At 45.6% G+C, this 17457-nt stretch overlaps 1 protein-coding gene across 2 annotated transcripts; it reads right to left on the bottom strand.

Annotated features, from left to right (window-relative positions):
• Positions 1-8247: 8247 nt before the first annotated feature.
• Positions 8248-16880, bottom strand: Clk1 (CDC like kinase 1). Of its 2 annotated transcripts, XM_023712353.1 has the most exons (10): positions 16858-16880; positions 15392-15458; positions 13536-13652; positions 13277-13443; positions 12886-12980; positions 12676-12805; positions 10371-10453; positions 9807-9886; positions 9623-9713; positions 8248-9462 (listed from the first exon to the last, which is right to left on the bottom strand). In XM_023712353.1, the coding sequence occupies exons 4-10, from the start codon at positions 13428-13430 to the stop codon at positions 9319-9321; spliced, it is 777 nt and encodes a 258-aa protein (XP_023568121.1). In that variant the 5' UTR covers positions 13431-13443; positions 13536-13652; positions 15392-15458; positions 16858-16880; the 3' UTR covers positions 8248-9318. The 2 variants fall into 2 exon arrangements, with proteins under 2 accessions (XP_023568121.1, XP_023568120.1); XM_023712352.1 differs by lacking the exon at positions 16858-16880 and having other exon boundaries at positions 8249-9462; positions 15392-15841.
• Positions 16881-17457: the final 577 nt, after the last annotated feature.

Raw genomic sequence — 17457 nt, 5'->3', positions numbered from 1 at the left:
TGTGTGGCCAGCTCAGCCCAGCAGGGGGCGGGGGTGGCTGGCATGTGGTGCTGGGGGATTGAACCGTGGTCCCTGTGCTTTGCTTATCTTAGCTTGTTCTAAGTAGGTGCTTTAGACCACTGAGCCATCTCACCAGCCCCTTAAGGTTTTTATTGTAAAATGCTTAAAATCTTGTTCGGGCTTTTGAGAGATTCCTTATAAAATTTGGATAAACAATGATTACTCTGCCAATATTCTTAAAACAGCTGCCATTTATAGGCCTTCTTAAAATTATGAATATCCATTACCCCAACTGGGATGATTGCCAGCAACTCCTGCAGACTCTCTTCACCTCCGAGGAACAAGACTGCATATGCTCAGCTGCCCATGAGGCAGTACTCGAACCTGACGGGACACCAACCACAGACATCGACCACCAAGATGTTGTTTTTCCCCTCACGTCCCAATTGGGACCCCAACACTGAACAAGGTAAGGAGGCTCTCAACAGATACCGCCAGTTGCTTCTGGGAGCCCTGAAGGCAGCAGCCTGGAAGCCTTTCAACCTGTCCAAGGTATCAGAAGTAAGACAATTGGCCACCGAGTCCCCTACTGATTTGGAAAAACTTCTAGAGGCCTACCGTATCTATACTCCAATAGATCCGGAGGCACCTGAAAATGCATGAGCCATAAAAAATGCGTTCGTGGCACAGTTGGCCCCTGACATAAGACTAAAATTGCAAGAAATAGAGGATTTTGAAAAAATGCCCCTTAGTCAGCTCACGGAGATAGCTCAAAAGGTTTTTGATCAACATAATTCCAATGATGATGTAGATAACAAGAGACTTGATTGCCTAACTACCAAAAACAGGCCAACCAATAAAAAAAAACCCTATTAAAACACTCCAATGGGGGGCTGGTGAGATGGCTCAGTGGTCTAAAGCACCTACTTAGAACAAGCTTAGCAAAGCACAGAGAGCGCGGTTCAATCCCCCAGCACCACATGCCAGCCAGCCCTGCCCTCTGGTGGGCTGAGCTGGCCACACACACACACAAATAAATAAATTAATTAAAAAAAAAAAAAAAACACTCCAATGTGCCTACTGTAAAAGAATGGGACACTGGAAAACTGACTGCATTAAGTTAATGATCAAAAACTGGGAAAAAAAAAACTAAAGCTCTACTGGACTCCCCATAGGGAGATCGATCAAAGCTCTAGCAGTCCCCAAGAGCCCCAGCTAACCTTAACCATGGAAGAGCCAACCTGTTGACTTTCTAGTAAATTCGGATGCAACCCACTCTGTTTAACTCAGCCAAATTAGACAAAATATTATAAACAAAACAGAAATTAATAATTCTAAAAAGATAAACACCCTTAAGAGATATTTTTAAGATACTAATTCAATAAGGGACAGACTGCTTTGGGCTGACTATGTGGTGAACTTATCTGTCAAGTCATCTGTCTTGCAGGTGGGTTCACTGCTTGGTCAGCTTCAAAGATTAAGCTCCAGACAACTCACTTGATATTTTGATATGATCAAAACAAAACAAAACAAAAAAAGGACCAGGGAGAAAGAGCAAAAAGACCAAAAATGACTACCCTTGTGGTGGCCTCAAAATAGATCCTAAGTCTGATTCTCCGGGCTCCAAAAAGATCCCAACGACAATAAGGCTCATCTGCTACAAAATCAGCCCATCATAAGAGGGACTACCTTAAGAGGCCCATAAGCCATGCCCTGACTGCCAAGGCAGCCACTAAAGGTGAGACTGCACTCTGAGGCGGAGGTCCCAGGCTGACTCAGCTTCCCAGGTGGTCTAATAAAACTAAAGGGTGCTGGGCCTGCCTCCTCCCTCTGGCCGAACTGTTATCTCTGCCTGTCATCTCCACGGAGGGGCCCTGAGTAATCATGACTATAAAAAAAACAACAACAACAACAAAAAACCCCAGCCCATTGCTGGATATTGGCACAAGTCTTTTTGTCTTTCTCCAACCCTAATCTTCATTCCAGTCATTGTCATCTTATTGTAACTATAATTATATTATTCACATATAGATAACATCCTGAGCCTATTGGAGGTGATGAGTTACCTGAGAGATTAAAACATATATATAACATATTGTGTGTGTTCTGGTCTCTCAGGTGATGTTATTTCTAAAAGATACCAAAACCCAGATAATCATACAGGTAAAATCTAAAACCAAAAGATTATATGTTGCTCAGTGAGCCCCAGATTTCTAACACAAGTTATAGAAATAAAAAGGGTTTTACATGGGGCTGGGGAGGTGGCTCAGTGGAATAAGTGCTTCCCTGGCAAGCGCAAGGGCCTGAGTTCAATCCCCGGTTCTGCAAAAAAAAAAAAAAAAAAGGGTTTACAAAAAATTTGTCTAAGTCAAAGGTGTTTCATAATAAAAAGAATACAAAATAAAATTATAAGACACAAAATAAACATGGGGTGTACGGTATTCAGTCAGATCAAGCTGATGTTTTATTTTGGGTCAGATTGGTCTGAGTGCTATATATTTCAAGACAGATCACCTAGGTAATTTAAATATTCCATGAGTCAAATGTAACTATATTAAATAATAAGATAAAATTATCTAATGTCTATTAAGGGCCTTTAGGTAAAAACCTTTGAGGGGTATCTCTGAGTGCCAGTCAACAACTGCGACCCATTCCAGCGTGAAGCAGCCAGAGCGGTCATCGCCCATCCTCCCTCATGGCAGTCCGGGTTACTTCTTCAAAAATAATACTACAGACAGCCAAGTTAGATAAAAACATTACAAACAGTCAGACAGGGCTAAATCCTCAAAAAGACAAAATTAAAAGACCAGGTGACCGCAGTTTTATTTTTTTTAATTTTTTTTTAAATTATTTATTTAGTGTGTGTGTGTGTGTGTGTGTGGCCAGCTCAGCCCACCAGGGGGCGGGGCTGGCTGGCATGTGGTGCTGGGGGATCGAACCGCAGTCCTTGTGCTTTGCCAAGCTTGTTCCAAGTAGGTGCTTTAGACCACTGCACCATCTCACCAGCCCATAAGGATTTTTTTTTTTTTTTTCTCCTGGAATGCCTTCAGGGCACTTTTGGCTGGCTGGAGGGTTGTGGGGATCGAACTAGAATAAGCTGAGGCTGACAGCTTTGTGGAAGCAGCCACTGAAAGGACTGAGCTAGAGCCAGGCCCCCATGACCACAGTTTTAAAAGATAAAAACTGCCCACTGGGAACCACCAGACCTCAAAACTACCTGAATAATATTACAACCTAAAAGCCTGCTTTAAAATCAGTGGGGTCCTGGGCCGGGGAGATGGCTCAGTAGAATAAGTGCTTGCCTGGCAAGCACAAGGGTCTGAGTTCAATTCCCGGTTCCGCAAAAAAAAAAAAAAAAAAACAACAGTCTGGCTTTCATAGCCCAAGTTACTAAAAAATTTGCCCAAACTCTCCAAATTGATTAAAAGCTTCACTGTGGGGCTGGTGAGATGGCTCAGTGATCTAAAGCACCTACTTAGAAAAAGCTTAGCAAAGCACAGAGACCACGGTTCAATCCCCCAGCACCACATGCCAGCCAGCCCCGCCCCCTGGTGGGCCGAGCTGGCCACACACACACACACACACACACACACACATAAATAAATAAAAATTAAAAAAAAAAAAAGCTTCACTGTGCCTATTGGCTTCAGAGCTCAGGCCAAATAAAAAGATAAACCAGACTCTGAAATCCATTTTGGATAAACTCTCTTTCAAACTGGCAAAAGCTGGGTGAGTCTCCTTCCTTGTGCCCGTCTAAGGGCCAAATGTCCCCTTTATCTCTAAAACTTTCCCTTTCAAAACGATGTCTGGGAGACCTCCTCCACTTTTGCTTCGCTTAATAAAAATTGCTGAGATTGCTAACCAAGATCTCATTAAGTCCCTCCAGGCCCTCCAGCCGGTGCTCGTTTCCATCCAACAGGTCTTTTTTTTTTTTTTTTTTTTTAATTTATTTTATTTGTGTGTGTGGTGCGTGTGTGTGGGGGCGGGGCTGGCTAATATGCAGTGCTGGGGGATTGAACCATGGTCCCTGTGCTTTGCTAAGCTTGTTCTAAGTAGGTACTTTAGACCACTGAGCCATCTCACCAGCCCCCATCCAACGCGTCTTAAAACCCCACAGCCATTGACTTGCTACAGCCAACAGATGAACAAAAAGTGTGTCAACTGTGGGGCCACACGTCCACGCCACAATGGCGGTGTGACAAAACAGGACACTACCTATGCAATGCTTGCAGCCTCTACCACAAGCTTAGAGGCGTCAACTGGCCCCTCATCCGCAGCCAGCTCCCCATCAAGCTGCGGTACAAACAACTCGCCTGAATGGACCTGTCCTGCGCCAAATGCCAGACAAACACCACCTCGTTCTGGCGCCGCAACGCCAAAAATGAGCCCATATGTAACGCCTGTGGCCTCTACATATGGTCCCACGGGGTTCCCAGGCCTCCTGTCATGTAGGAAGTGGGGATTCCACCAGAAAAATAAAAACCCACCAAGAGTACTTCTAACAGCTCTGAGAGTCCACCGCTCTGGCGTCCCTGCCTCCTGTCCACCAATACTTCTAGCAGCTCAGCATCGCCACCTGCAACAACCATGGAGAAGTGTTTCCCGAGCCTACTCCTGACCACTCTAACGTCAGCCTTAAACTATTTGGCCATGCTATTGGTTGTTTCCTATGTCACAGTAATTTCAGTACAGTCCCACATATTTCTGTACTTAGATTGCTTGGAACATTAACAATAATAATAAGTAAGATATTAATCTGATTGTCGTATCTCAAATTTTAAAATAATCATAAGTAAAACAAATAGGCCAGTTTGAGACATATCCGGTGGCCATAAAAGATTATTCTTTTTTTTTTTTTAATATTTATTTTTATTTATTACATTTATTTATTGTGTGTGTGTGTGTGGCCAGCTCAGCCCACCAGGGGGCGGGGCTGGCTGGCATGTGGTGCTGGGGATCGAACCGCGGTCCCTGTGCTTTGCCAAGCTTGTTTCAAGTAGGTGCTTTAGACCACTGAGCCATCTCTCCAGCCCCATAAAAGATTATTCTGTTGAGATAATTGTTTCTTTGGCTTTGCCTCCTCCAGATTTAAAGCCATACTGCCTACTCAAACTCTGCTGTTAATGTTACAATGATAACCCCTAACCTGATCAATGTGCCGTCTTAGTAAACCACGTTAGCTGCTATGAGATATATTGCCATTGTTCCCAGAACTAGTGATTTGATTCACCCGCTTAAAATCAGTGGGGAATGTAGTACCCTGTCAAAACTGACTCCATTTTGTTGCCCTTCTAACCTCGCCGAGTTCCTGTTCTGTATGCACCGACCCCTCCCAATTCCTCCAATTCCTCACCCCTGTGACTCAAGTCTTGTATCTGTTCCCCAAACCTTATCTCAGTGATCTATAACTGCCAATTCAGCACCTCCACCCAACAGAACCCCCATGAACTAATGACTCGCCGTACCCCATGATTGCTGATTCCAGCACCCCACTCAATAAGACCACCTAATGAACTAGTGACCCTGCCACTTCTTCCTCTCCACCCCTTCCATTTTCGTGGTTTTCAAGCTTAAATACTGCACCTTGTTAATGCCTGGTGTGCCTCTTTGCACCTTGCATAGAGACCACCACTGGGTACCAGCTAAAATAAAACACTTCTTTTAACTTTTGGACTCGCCTCGTTGTCATCTAATTTTTGAGCTACAACAATATATATATAGTGTGCCTAAGGAGTCTCCTAGAGAAAAAAAATTTCTTAGGCTTTCACAGACAGCAACCTGGTCAAGCAATGGCCGTGACTCATCCAGACGGCTGACCCTGATAGAAGATCCGCAAGATACTGTACATGGATGGCTCCAGGGTAAATCCTGAGGAGATATGACTGACCTTGTCAGATAGCAAAAGTTATGTTTTTAGTTATATAGGTCTTGCTTTAACTTGGTCTTAACCATCCATCAGGAAAGTGTAACCATGAGGTATAAAAGTAATGTGATATTAATATGCAAAGCTTTAAAAGGTTCAAGTCAACAACTTCTGACAATTACCAACCGTGCTGACTCACTACTATTATGGACTATATAGAGTTATACTGCAGAATTTGAGTACCTATGATCTTTGGGCTATCATCAAGTATGAAAAGGTCCTTTAAAGATTTCTCCACCACAAAAAATAAAGACTTCTCCAAATACAGCTTCTCTAACTGCAATGGAACACCCATCTCTGACAAAACAATATGAAAGAGGGGGCTATGTTGGGAGCTGCAGGAAGCTAGGAAATTGATCAAATGTGTGTAGGTGGGACTGGGCCTCAGTGCCTAAAGCAAACAAGCTACCTTATTCCTGAGATAAAACATCCTTAGTTTGGTTAAGGTCAGCTATTAGTTGCTAGGCCACTCTGTCACGTGTTACAAGCTTTGCACAGGTATAAATGTAAGTTTTGTTGTAGAAGGCGTTAGTCTTGCACATCAGGCAGACCATAGCCCAGCTTTGTCTTCGTGTCTCTTTCTCATCCTGCCGCCGTTTCTCCCTGGGTAAAACCCATCCACAGTGAGACCAATGGATCTCTACATGGGGCCAGGTCCATCGGTGCCCACGAGCCCTAGCATTCCAGGAGACTGAGGCAGGAGGTTCGTAGGAGCCAACCTGGACAACCTAGCAGACCCTATCTCAAAAAATAAAGGGCTGGGGATATAGCACAGCATGAAGGCCCTACCTCAGGAAGGCAAAATGAATAAGGCCAACTGATCTCAGTAAGACAGAAAGCTGGGGTGAGGTGGGGGTGCTCCTGGCACCCAGCCCTGCTGCCTGCCGCCCACCACCCATCAACACAGCCCGTGACAGTAAGTCACCCGCCTTCCTGCAAAGTGGACACTGCCATTTCACTGGTTGTGGCACAGGTGGCTAGAAGCTGGGAGCCCCTGGTCTTGCCCAGCTGCCTGTTAGATAAACTTGAAAGCCCCCAGATGCAAACCCCATTTGCAGCAGACACCAGCACCAAGACCAATTACCCAGCAGTGAGTCTCAAGCAGCCTTGAAGCGCTGTCATGGGCAGTGATGAATACAGCTGATAATGAGGAAGTAGAGGGTTTGAGGAAATGAGAGGTGAGTTGTGGCACACACCTGCAATCCCAGCACTCAGGAGGCTGAGGCAGAACTGTTGAGTTCAAGGCCACCCTAAACTACAGAGAGCACCTATCTCAAAAAATGAAAAAGGAAATGGACAAAGAGCCAGATGTAAAGTTTAGAATCAAAAAATAGCAAAGAAAAGGGACAGGGGAAAACCCCAGACCTCAGTGCTGGGTAAGATGGGCATAGCTGCACCACCCAGCTATGGCCTCAACATTTCACCCTCTTCAACCCGGTGGGCCAGGTGCCAGGCCAGGCTGAGTGACCAGGGCCTTTACACTGCCCTGTATCCTGCCCCTTGGTTCTTACTTTCTGAGGCAGGGACTTTCAGCTAAGTTTCAGGCTGGGCTGGAAGAGACCAGGAGCTTTTACAGATGCACAAGCCAGGCACATCACCATGTCCCCAGGAGGAAAGGAAAAGCAAGGCTGAAAGAGCATGTGAAGCTGTACCTAAAAATTCCCAAACCTGACAAAAACACATTTAAGCTGATTGAGCACAAGCAGCTCAGGAAACACGGACACTTTCTAGTTAGACTTGAAAATCAGCCCTATCTTGCCTATGGGCTCACCGGTGTGGCATGCCTGCAAGAGCCACACCTGCCCTGCCTGGCCTGCAGTGAGGCTGCTGGCCTCACCCAAAGTCCGGTTGCTGTCCTTTGAGGAAGCCCAGTCCTCTGCAAGTGAAACCCCAACAGCAGCGAAGTAGTGGGCCTGGAGTACCTGCAGCCTGGCCTGCACGGGCAGGGTCCAGAGCCTCCACACCGGAGCCCACTCTGCCACTTGAGGCCAGTGACACCACATGCTGAGCACCTGGGCAGTGGCTGCAGCATGGAGCAAAACAGCTCTGTGGGATGAGGTGTATGGGAAGGATGCCGTCTGCTCACGTGACAAGTGACAAGGACAAAGCCTCGTTGGGAGACAAAGAACCAACATTAAAATAGCAAGAGCCTGGGGACACAAGCCTGAGGCTGCTGGAGGATTTGGGGTTCAATGTTTTAAGAAAGTTGTCTGCCAGTGCGGGGCTGGATGTGCATTCCTTAGCCTTGCAGGCCTCGCCTTACTTGGTGGCTGTGGAGGTACCATGTGGGCAGCTCTGGGCCTGCTTCCTTTGCAGTGCACCTTACCACGCCCTCTGAGACTCCAGGCCCCACTGCATGACATGACTGGATGCCCTAGCACAGACCCTCCACATGACTGCCTGTTCCTGTCAAGCTGAGGCTTATTAGTCCGTTTCATTTCAAGGCAAATAAGGAACTGTAGCACTTTGTCCTGTCCTGATATGCTGGTGTAGGAACAGCACCACACCTGGTGGGCTGCATAACCATCTTAGTGGAGAAACCATTGTTCTACATATGACCAGGGCACATCCTTGGCCACAACACCTGGGGCGACCCACGCAGCCAACCCTGCTGTGACATCACCAGGCCTCCTGCAGCCCAACAAATGCTAGCGAGGTTGCCGGGGTCCTCCATAGTCAGTAGGGCCTTGTACTACAATCTCTAGGATCTCAGTGACACTTGGTGCCAGGGCGAGTGGAACTTATGATCTTCTTTTAAAAAGCTGGCTTGTAGCACCAAGCCTGGCTTTTTTGGGGGGTACTGGAAACTGAACTCAGGACTCTGAGCTTGCCAGGCAAGTGCTGTGCCACCGAGTTATATCTCTGGTCCTGGCTTTACATGCAGAAACTCTAGATGGCAGACATAGGTCCCAATTTTTAGTCTCTTACAATTTCAGACTTGAGGTGGACCACCAAGAATCCGAGTTCAAGATCAACTTGGATCAGAGTTCAAGGCCAATGTGAACGAGAGACCACCCTGTCACAAATAAACACACCCAAACCTCAGAGGTGAGAGGAAAACTGCCCAAAATAAATGTATATTGTATGGACTCAAATATTCCTAAGCACAAAGTTTATTCTCAATACATCGTCCTGTAATTGCTGAAAGATATTCCCTACTTTACTTAGCTAGGTGCTTAATTATCCAAACATAAACATTGCCAATACAAAAATGTAGGAAATTTAGAAAGCTGTATGAAATAACTTAGTATTTAAAACTAGACTGATACAGTCTGTCATTATCTCTGCACGAGAACAATTAGACTTTTTTTTTTTTTTTCCTGGAACCAGGGATTGAACTCAGGCCCTTGCACTTGCCAGGCAAGTGCTTATTCTACTGAGCCATCTCCTTGGCCCTAGACATTTTTTTTAAGTGGATAAAAGAAAGGATGCTTTAAGGCCTCTTTGAGAGTAATTCTTTTCGCTGGATCATACTCCAACATCTTCTGAATGAGATCAAAAAGAAGCTCATGTTCAGCATCCTGAGACAGCATAAATTCCTGGAGGGGGGGGAGAAAAAAAATCAAGCATTTTTCCCATTATACATACAGAAGTGCATGGGGGTGGAGCACAAGTCCCTGGGTTCATTCTTCAGCCACAAAGAAACCCAAGCCAAGAGAAAAGTCAAGGCCTGGGGCAGGGCGTCAGGCACTCACTCACCTTCAGGGGCTTGCAGCGCCGTGAGACGTATCTGCCAGCAGAACTGTGCTCATCCCAGTCTAAGCGATCATGATGGAAATATTTACGTTTCCTAAAAACAAGTCCATGTCCATTTATGTTTATGATGTCGACAATTAAACCCCAGCACAGAGCCACGTGGTAGTAAGGCTTAGGGAAAGCTTACCTGGTTTTCTGTATCATATGTTTTGGGAGAGGTCCAAGAATCCTTTCCATCATTGCTAAGTGCTCCTTACTATCATGTGTCTGAAATAAAAACCCACTTTTTAATCTGACAACGTACTGTGCATCCTTTCCATCTGTTACCAACAATCACTTTCTAATCCAGATGACAGCCACTATTGTTGACAAATTAATCTCAAACCTGAATAATTTTTTTTTTTTTTTGGGGGGGGAGGCTGGCTCAGAATGTCTTCAGGGCAGGTTTGGCTGGCTTGAGTTCTGGGGATTGAACCATGGCAACCTGAGCCCGTTTTGTTGAAGCAGCCACTTAAAGACCTGCGCTTTAAGGCCCCCAAACCTGAATAATTTTACCAATGATTTCACTAAATGGAAACACAGCTGTTCCTAACATACTTGTTTTAAAATAACACAAAATATAGCTGGGTATGGAGGTCCAAGCCTGTTTCTAACATGCAGGAGAGGCAGAAGGCTAATAAGACCCTGTCTCTGAAGTACATGCACTATTACCAGTCATGTCCACGAGCCAAGCCACACAGCAGACACTCACAGGAAACACTGTAAACCCCAGGTAGTACTCGATGAGAATGCATCCTATGCTCCAGACGTCGCACGGCTGCGCCCACCCTAAGGCTGCAGAGAACAAACAGTATTAGGAGAAAGTACTCGATGTTTCTTAAAAATAATGAAAGCTGGGGCTGGGGAGATGGCTCAGTGGAATAAGCGCTTCCCTGGCAAGCGCAAGGGCCTGAGCTCAATCCCCGGTTCCGCCAAAAAAGCAAGCTACTTTGGAACACTGCTGAAAATGACCATCTGGAAAGAGCCTAAGGAAATCACTCAATACAGGCAGGACTACAGTCACACCAGCACTAGGGGTTGGGAGCCATCCAGTTTTGACTGTCCACTCAAGACCTGTGGGACTGGGGGTTGTGGAACTGGGTTTCGCTGCATGATGGTTCACACAGGGATGTGACGTGCACTGACAGTTACGCTCTGAGGACTCACACATAGGCACTGTCCAAAGGCAGGCAAAGGCATAAAGAAAACCCCCATCCTACTGATTCCAGGCGCACTCCATCACTCGTGTCTATGCCACTTCTGGTGTCAAGTCTGCACTGCCAGCTCTTGTCTGTGCCAGGAAACAAACTTATGACCTCGCACCTCCCTAGCAGGCTCTGTGATGCACTGCCAGTTTGTGTCTAGTTGTCCCTGTAAAGCCTCATGTAAATTATGGGTCAGAAGGTTTGAGGAGCAGGGCCAGAGGGCCAGGGCAGAGCCCGCTGAACTGGCTGGCCAGCCTGTGCTTTCTCAGAGGTGTGGAGGGTCATCCTGGACATGGCAGTGCCCCAGCCTCTCCTCCAGTGTCTTGAAACCTTCAGTGACTGTGAGCTAAATAAACCTGTCCTTTCCTCATTTTGAGTGTCGGTTATTTGTCCCAGCAACGAGAAAAGAGTAACTAATACAGTTCTAACACAAACGTTCAACTGCACACCTACAAGCACTCCCTCAGTAGCTAACTGCATTACACATTTACTGTACTTGTTACAGTGTTCTCTATTTGCCACGTTTGGCTGGTACAGGTCAGGGCTCAAGCACCTGCCCAGGATGAGAAGCCCAGGGCCTGCAGCAGGCAGCATCGAGGCTGCTGAGGGCCAGTATGCTGTGCAAGCTGCGGCAATTCCACCACCCTAGTGCAATCTGCTCCCCGCACCACTGCACTGTCCAAGTTCCTAGGAATCAGCTGTATACACACACCAGTCCAATGTGAAGTCTGCTGGGCTGAGCATACTGCGCTGTGTCCACTCAACATAGGTCGTCAGATCACAACCCCACCCTGACAACCACAACCGTGCAACAATCGAGAAAGGTTAAGCCACTTGCTCAAACACCCAGTTAACCAGAATAACCCCGAATCCTAACTATATTAATACTGATCCTTTTTTTAAATAGCCTTTCTTTTATTTTTTTTAACATTTATTTATAGCATGTGTGTGTGTGTGCGCGCGCGCGCCCGCGCGTGTGGCCAACTCAGCCCACCAGAGGCAGGGCTGGCTGGCATGTGGTGCTGGGGGATTGAACCGCGGTCCCTGTGCTTTGCCAAGCTTGTTCCAAGTAGGTGCTTTAGACCACTGGGCCATCTCTCCAGCCCAATACTGATCCTTTCAATAGAAAATATTTCTTAAATCTTACAACCAGCCATATGGTAGAACATGCTTGTAATCCCAGCACTCAGGAGGCTGAAGCAGGAGCATTATTGTGAGTTGAGGCCAGCCTGGGCTACACAGTGGAACTTGAGACTACACCAGTGAGACCTTGTCTCAAAAAAGTAAGTTTGGATTATTTTGCTGAATTCAAGAACCTATAGTATTTAGATGCCAACAGAATACCCCCCTCTGACAAGAATATACAAAGGAAAGAACATTTTGTATTTGTATATACAAAATAGGATAGATATGCAGCTACTTTCGCTTAATTCAATGAGAAGGAAGATGTGTACTAATAGTGTTTGGACAGGATATCTTGTCTGCTTCTTGTACTATGGGTAACCACTGAGAAGATACAATGTAATCAACCAATGCACAATGTATTGGTTATTGAAACTGCCTTATTAATCAGCTTTGAAACTATCTCATTCGTATCTGTTTCCCAATAAAAAATAAATTGAAAAAAAAGAAGGGCCAGGGAGATGGCTCAGTAGAGTTTTGAAGTGCCTGCCTGGCAAGCACAAGGGCTGGAGTTCAAGCCCCGGTTTGGGGGGCAGGGAAGATCCTAAAAATAAAGTGAAACTATAAACAAGCTTAGAGCCTGCCTTAGTCAACAACCAGCCTCCCAAAGTGCAAGCAGCAACGACTAACCTAAAATCACCTCAGGAGCTCTGTAGTGCCGTGTGGACACCAGCGTGCTGTGGTGCTCGTCATCGTAGGTTGCACTTCCAAAGTCTACAACTTTGATGTCTGGGTTTATTAAGGTGCGCTCATCACGCTTCTGAAAATCATAATCAATCAATCATGAAGACGAAAGAGAAAAACATTATTGAAGCCATGAAACTCAAGTAGTAGACTTACCATTTTGGGATTATACGCCTCTGTATAGTCAGACTGCACAAACAGTATGTTTTCAGGCTTTAAGTCTGTGTGAGTCAATTTATTACTATGCAAAACTGAGAAAAAAAAACAGAAAAAGTTGTTGCAATATGAAAATACCCACCCCTCCAGCCTCCGAGGCCTTCCCACGGGCCCAGCAGTGGTCAGCAGCATTTCATGTGGATTAAAATCTCTTCCCCTCCCCTTCACCTCAGTATTACAGGGGGAGGGGGGTCCTCATGCAGGGACCTTGGAACTGGCACCTATTAAGTACAGCCCAGCTCAGAGCTACATCCCCAATCCCACTCTGAGGTCACAACTGCTCTTGGATTGCTATCCTGGTCAGTTCTGGAAAGTGATGCCAAGGACTTACAGTTCACAGACTTGCATATCTGATAAGCCATTTTCCTGATGTGATCTAGGCGGAAGGGTAAAAATCCATTTTCCTTAATGAAGTCATAAGTACTGAGCCCCAGCAGTTCAAACACAATGCAAACGTGACCATGATGCTCAAACCACTCCAACATCTGGACACAGCGGCTACGGACACAAGAAATGAGCAAGTGCAGCAGCCCTGGGCAGCGCAAACCTCCAGCCCCACCCACCCGCCCAAGTTCCCCTCTGACACTCACAAAGTACTGCTGGGATCCGTTGCATTTAAGTGTTCCAGAACCTGGATTTCTGAGCGAGCAGCTTCACAGTATCTATCCACATTTTTAACTATTTTCACTGCCACGTGTCTACCTCCCCTGTTAAAATAAGTCCAAGTTAAAATACAATAAATGTGACATTCACTTTTTTTTTAGAATGCATTTTCTATCGCTCTAAGCTGAGAATTGATTTCTTAGGTGGAGCAAGCACACCCAAGTCCTCAGTACAACCCAACTCAAGGAACTGAAAAGTCCTCTGAATGGAACGCTGATGGTACTCTTCATCTGGGGCCTGGGGATACTGTCCCAGGTATCCCAGGCTGGCCTAACTGAGGGGAACCCTGGGATGCTGGGGTTATAGCCAGGAACCACCACAGCAGCTGTGCCAACTCCTTTCACTGGGCAACCTCCCGAGAATGATCCCTGAGGTCTTCAGCAGTGTCCATGGCTCTCATCTGGACACCAGGTGAAGAGGACCACAGCAGTGGCTCCCACGTGCCTGTCCCTGCCAGCCATCCCTGCACCCACTGGATCCTGAGACTCTGGACACAGCCTTGGTAAGCACAGAGAGCTGGTCTCAGCCTCCAGCCTCAGCTTGCTTGGGGAGCTTCGCTGCTCACAAAAGGATCAAATCAGGGCCTCCTCAGTGGGCCACAGAAAAGAGTTTTAACTCCAAATTTGCTGGACATAAACAACAAAACTTATGCAGAAGAGCTATCAAGACTGAGTATGGGGCCAGAGACAGCTCAGTAGAATAAGTGCCTGCCTGACAAGTGCAGGGTCCCAAGTTCATTCCCCAAGACCAAAAAACAAAAAATCACCACACGCAATATTTATCTCTTTATTTTTTGAGGAACCAGGGATTGAACTCAGGCCCTTACACCCTGGCAAGCGCTTATTCTACTGAGTCATCTTCCTGGCTCCTACACTCAGTATTAAAACAAACAAACAAACAAACAAACAAAAAAAAAAACTGAGTGGCTTATGCCTGTAAACCCCCAGGACTCAAAGAGGCTGAGGCAGGAAGATCCTTTGAGCTTGAGGCCAGCTGGAGTTCCAAACAAGCCTGCATTACATAATGAGACCCTGTTACAAAAGAACAAAGTGAACAAATACGGCTGGCCAAATAGCTCAGAGCTCTGAGTGCTGGGGACAGGGTGCATGCCTGTAATCCCAACTCTTGAGAGCCTGTAAACAGGAGGATCACTAAGAGTCTGACCTAGTTGTGAAACCCTAAACACCCCGTAGACCCTTCCCTAAAACGCAGGAAAAAAACCTAACCTAGGCTAACAAACCACACTGAAAAAAACTGGGACAAGCAAAATTCCAAAGAATTCTAATGTAAAACCAAGACTGAGAAACATGGGAGAGTGTGATGGGGGGTGGGTGGGTAATGACAGGACAGCCTGTAATCCCAGCACCAGTAAGTCCTGGCAGATCTCAAGTTTGAGCCAGCCTGGACTACAGCAGGACCCTACTCTCTACAAGATTACTATTTTTTTTTTTTTTTTTTTGCGGAACCAGGGATTCAACTCAGGCCCTTGTGCTTGCCAGGGAAGCACTTATTCTACTGAGCCAAAGGCCGTAATTGTGGATGAGACTCCTCAAATAATTTTATCAGCCTAAAACTGGAACTATATACACTTATTTTCACTAGACACTGAACCAGGGATCTGAACTGGATCCCCTTCCCAGAAGCTGTATATACCATTAACATAATCACTATTTACAAAACACGAAGGCAACTAAGTACCTCAGCCGGGAACTTCTTAGAATCAAGCCAAAATAATCCCACTAAGCCAAAAGACTCAAGTGTAATTTCAGCACAATAAACTTACGCTCTATGATCAATGCACTCCACAACTTTTCCAAAAGCTCCTTCACCTAAAGTATCAACAATTTCATCTAAAAGAGAGACATAAATCTCAGTCATACTAGGAAGTGGAATTACGTGCTTATTATTCAAAATCTATCAATGCAGATTATTCTAGTTGATGTTACAAATTCCCTTATCACTAGATATTTACTTATTGGTCAACACCATCAAAAAGCATGACTACTTTTAGGTCTAATTTCATTCTTAGGCTAATTTATTACTTGATTTACTGTTCTGAAGTTCTGTACAACAAATATTAAATATCTAAAGAAAACAAAATAACATAATCCCCCCCACCAAAAGAAATAGAAAAACAAAATAAGAGAGAAAGAAAAAGATCTCCAAAGCCCTGAAATCTTAATCTATATACAGATTATGTTATCTGAAAAGTTAAAAAGTGTTGAAAAATAGTCTATACATCTTGCTCTTAGCACGTCTCCACTCTGACAGACCAGGTGGCCCTCCTCATCCTCTACACTCCTGGGTCTTTTCCTTCGGTGGCTCTTCTGGGAACGGCAAGTGGCGGCACCGAGATCATCCAGCCAATCAATATACCCGAGTGAATTCAGGGCAGAATACGAAATTCATTCAGCGGGGAGATATTCAGGCATTCGGATACACGCCAGGCCACAAACGGTTGGCAGGAGCAATTTCAAATTCAGTCCCCAGAAATTCACAGGGCACATAGTTTATGTTAACAGGAGAAAGACATGGCAAGGAACAGATTTTCAGATAAGATGCTCAAGTGTAATGCAACAAAACATAAACACATTGTTTTCCTTTTTTAAAAAAATGCTTAATTGTAGCAGTCACTGAAATAGTTTTAAGTTTCTAGTGTCCTAAAATTTAATGTTGTAAAACTGTAGGATGTAATATTTACTTGTTAAAGAAACTGTGGCCAAATTAATATTTCCCAGCTAATCTAAGAAAACAAACATTAAAACCGTAAATAAAACCGAAGCTTTATTTTGGGAAGAAAAAACATTTGGCATAGAAATTTAATTTTACGTTGTTACATATCATCTCAATTGATCTCCAATTAATACCTAACCATTAAAATTTAAATTTCTTGCAGAATGCTTTTTGGAGAACATGTTTTTGTTAGTGCTAACTAATCATACAAAAACAGAATGCCTGTTCCACTTTTTGTAAGAAGGCATGAACTCATTTCAAACTACCATTAAACCCTTTCAAAACAGTTCTAATTACTGTAAATTACACCGCTTTTTCACTGGAATAAAAATTAGTACCCATTTAATAATTAAAACTACTACACTACTGTATTTCAGAAATTTCCTAACCAACGCATAAGCACAATCAAGTCAGCACTGAGATGACTTTCCCTTAAATAGTTTTCTCAAACATAAACAAGTCTCTCTGCTCCACATTGGAAATAAAACTTTCAAAATGTTTCTGAATAGCTCATACCCCATGAGATCGGCGATGAGAAGCGCTGTGCTGAGTCCTGTGTTTGCTTTTGTAACTACTTCTTCCACTTCTGCCAGAGGACTTGCTACTATGGTTCTGGTATCTGCTTTCATGGTCTCCACGGGGATGCCCAGAATCCAATCCCTCACAGTAGTCGTTTCTGTACTCGTCAATGTATCGCCGACTGTGATAATCCTTCTCATTTATAGATCTGCTTTCCAAATAGCAGCTGCGGGAGGGAATTCATTTTCTACGGTTCACGCCACGCGGAACCACGGAATTCCGTCCTCCTGTGTGGGGGCAGCTTAGGAAGCCCCCAGCCTCCCGGCTCGGCCCAGCCGCGGGCGCGGCGCTCGGAGGGCGGCGGCGGCGGCCGCTCCACCAGGACCCGGGGCTCCCTCCCCGGCCGCCCGCCGCCCGCCGCTCACCCACCTGCCCGGCGCCGTGGAGGAGGCGAACCTGCAGTGCTTGCTCTCGCGGCCGCCGCTGTGCGACCTCCTCCGCCTTTTGCGGCGGCTGCCGCTGCCGCTGCTGCTGCGCCACCTCCCACAGGCCCAGTCCTTCTCGTCCCAGTCGGGGCAGTAGGCTCTCCTGGCGTGC

The sequence above is a fragment of the Octodon degus genome, unplaced genomic scaffold (assembly GCF_000260255.1).
Source record: "Octodon degus isolate 3935 unplaced genomic scaffold, OctDeg1.0 scaffold00025, whole genome shotgun sequence".
Lineage (NCBI taxonomy): Eukaryota > Metazoa > Chordata > Mammalia > Rodentia > Octodontidae > Octodon > Octodon degus.
The sequence above is the reverse complement of the archived record's forward strand: the minus strand, read 5'-3'. Positions and strand labels throughout refer to the sequence as shown.

What these genes read in the sequence shown, in the direction of transcription:
- Clk1 (XM_023712352.1), bottom strand. Translation starts at nt 15,486, where the DNA reads ATGACTGAGATTTATGTCTCTCTTTTAGATGAAATTGTTGATACTTTA. An exon ending in ACGGATCCCAGCAGTACTTT is followed by an intron (nt 13,444 to 13,535) that starts GTGAGTGTCAGA and finishes TTGTGTCCGTAG; the next exon opens with CCGCTGTGTCCAGATGTTGG. An exon ending in CATATGATACAGAAAACCAG is followed by an intron (nt 9,714 to 9,806) that starts GTAAGCTTTCCC and finishes ACTTGTTTTTAG; the next exon opens with GAAACGTAAATATTTCCATC.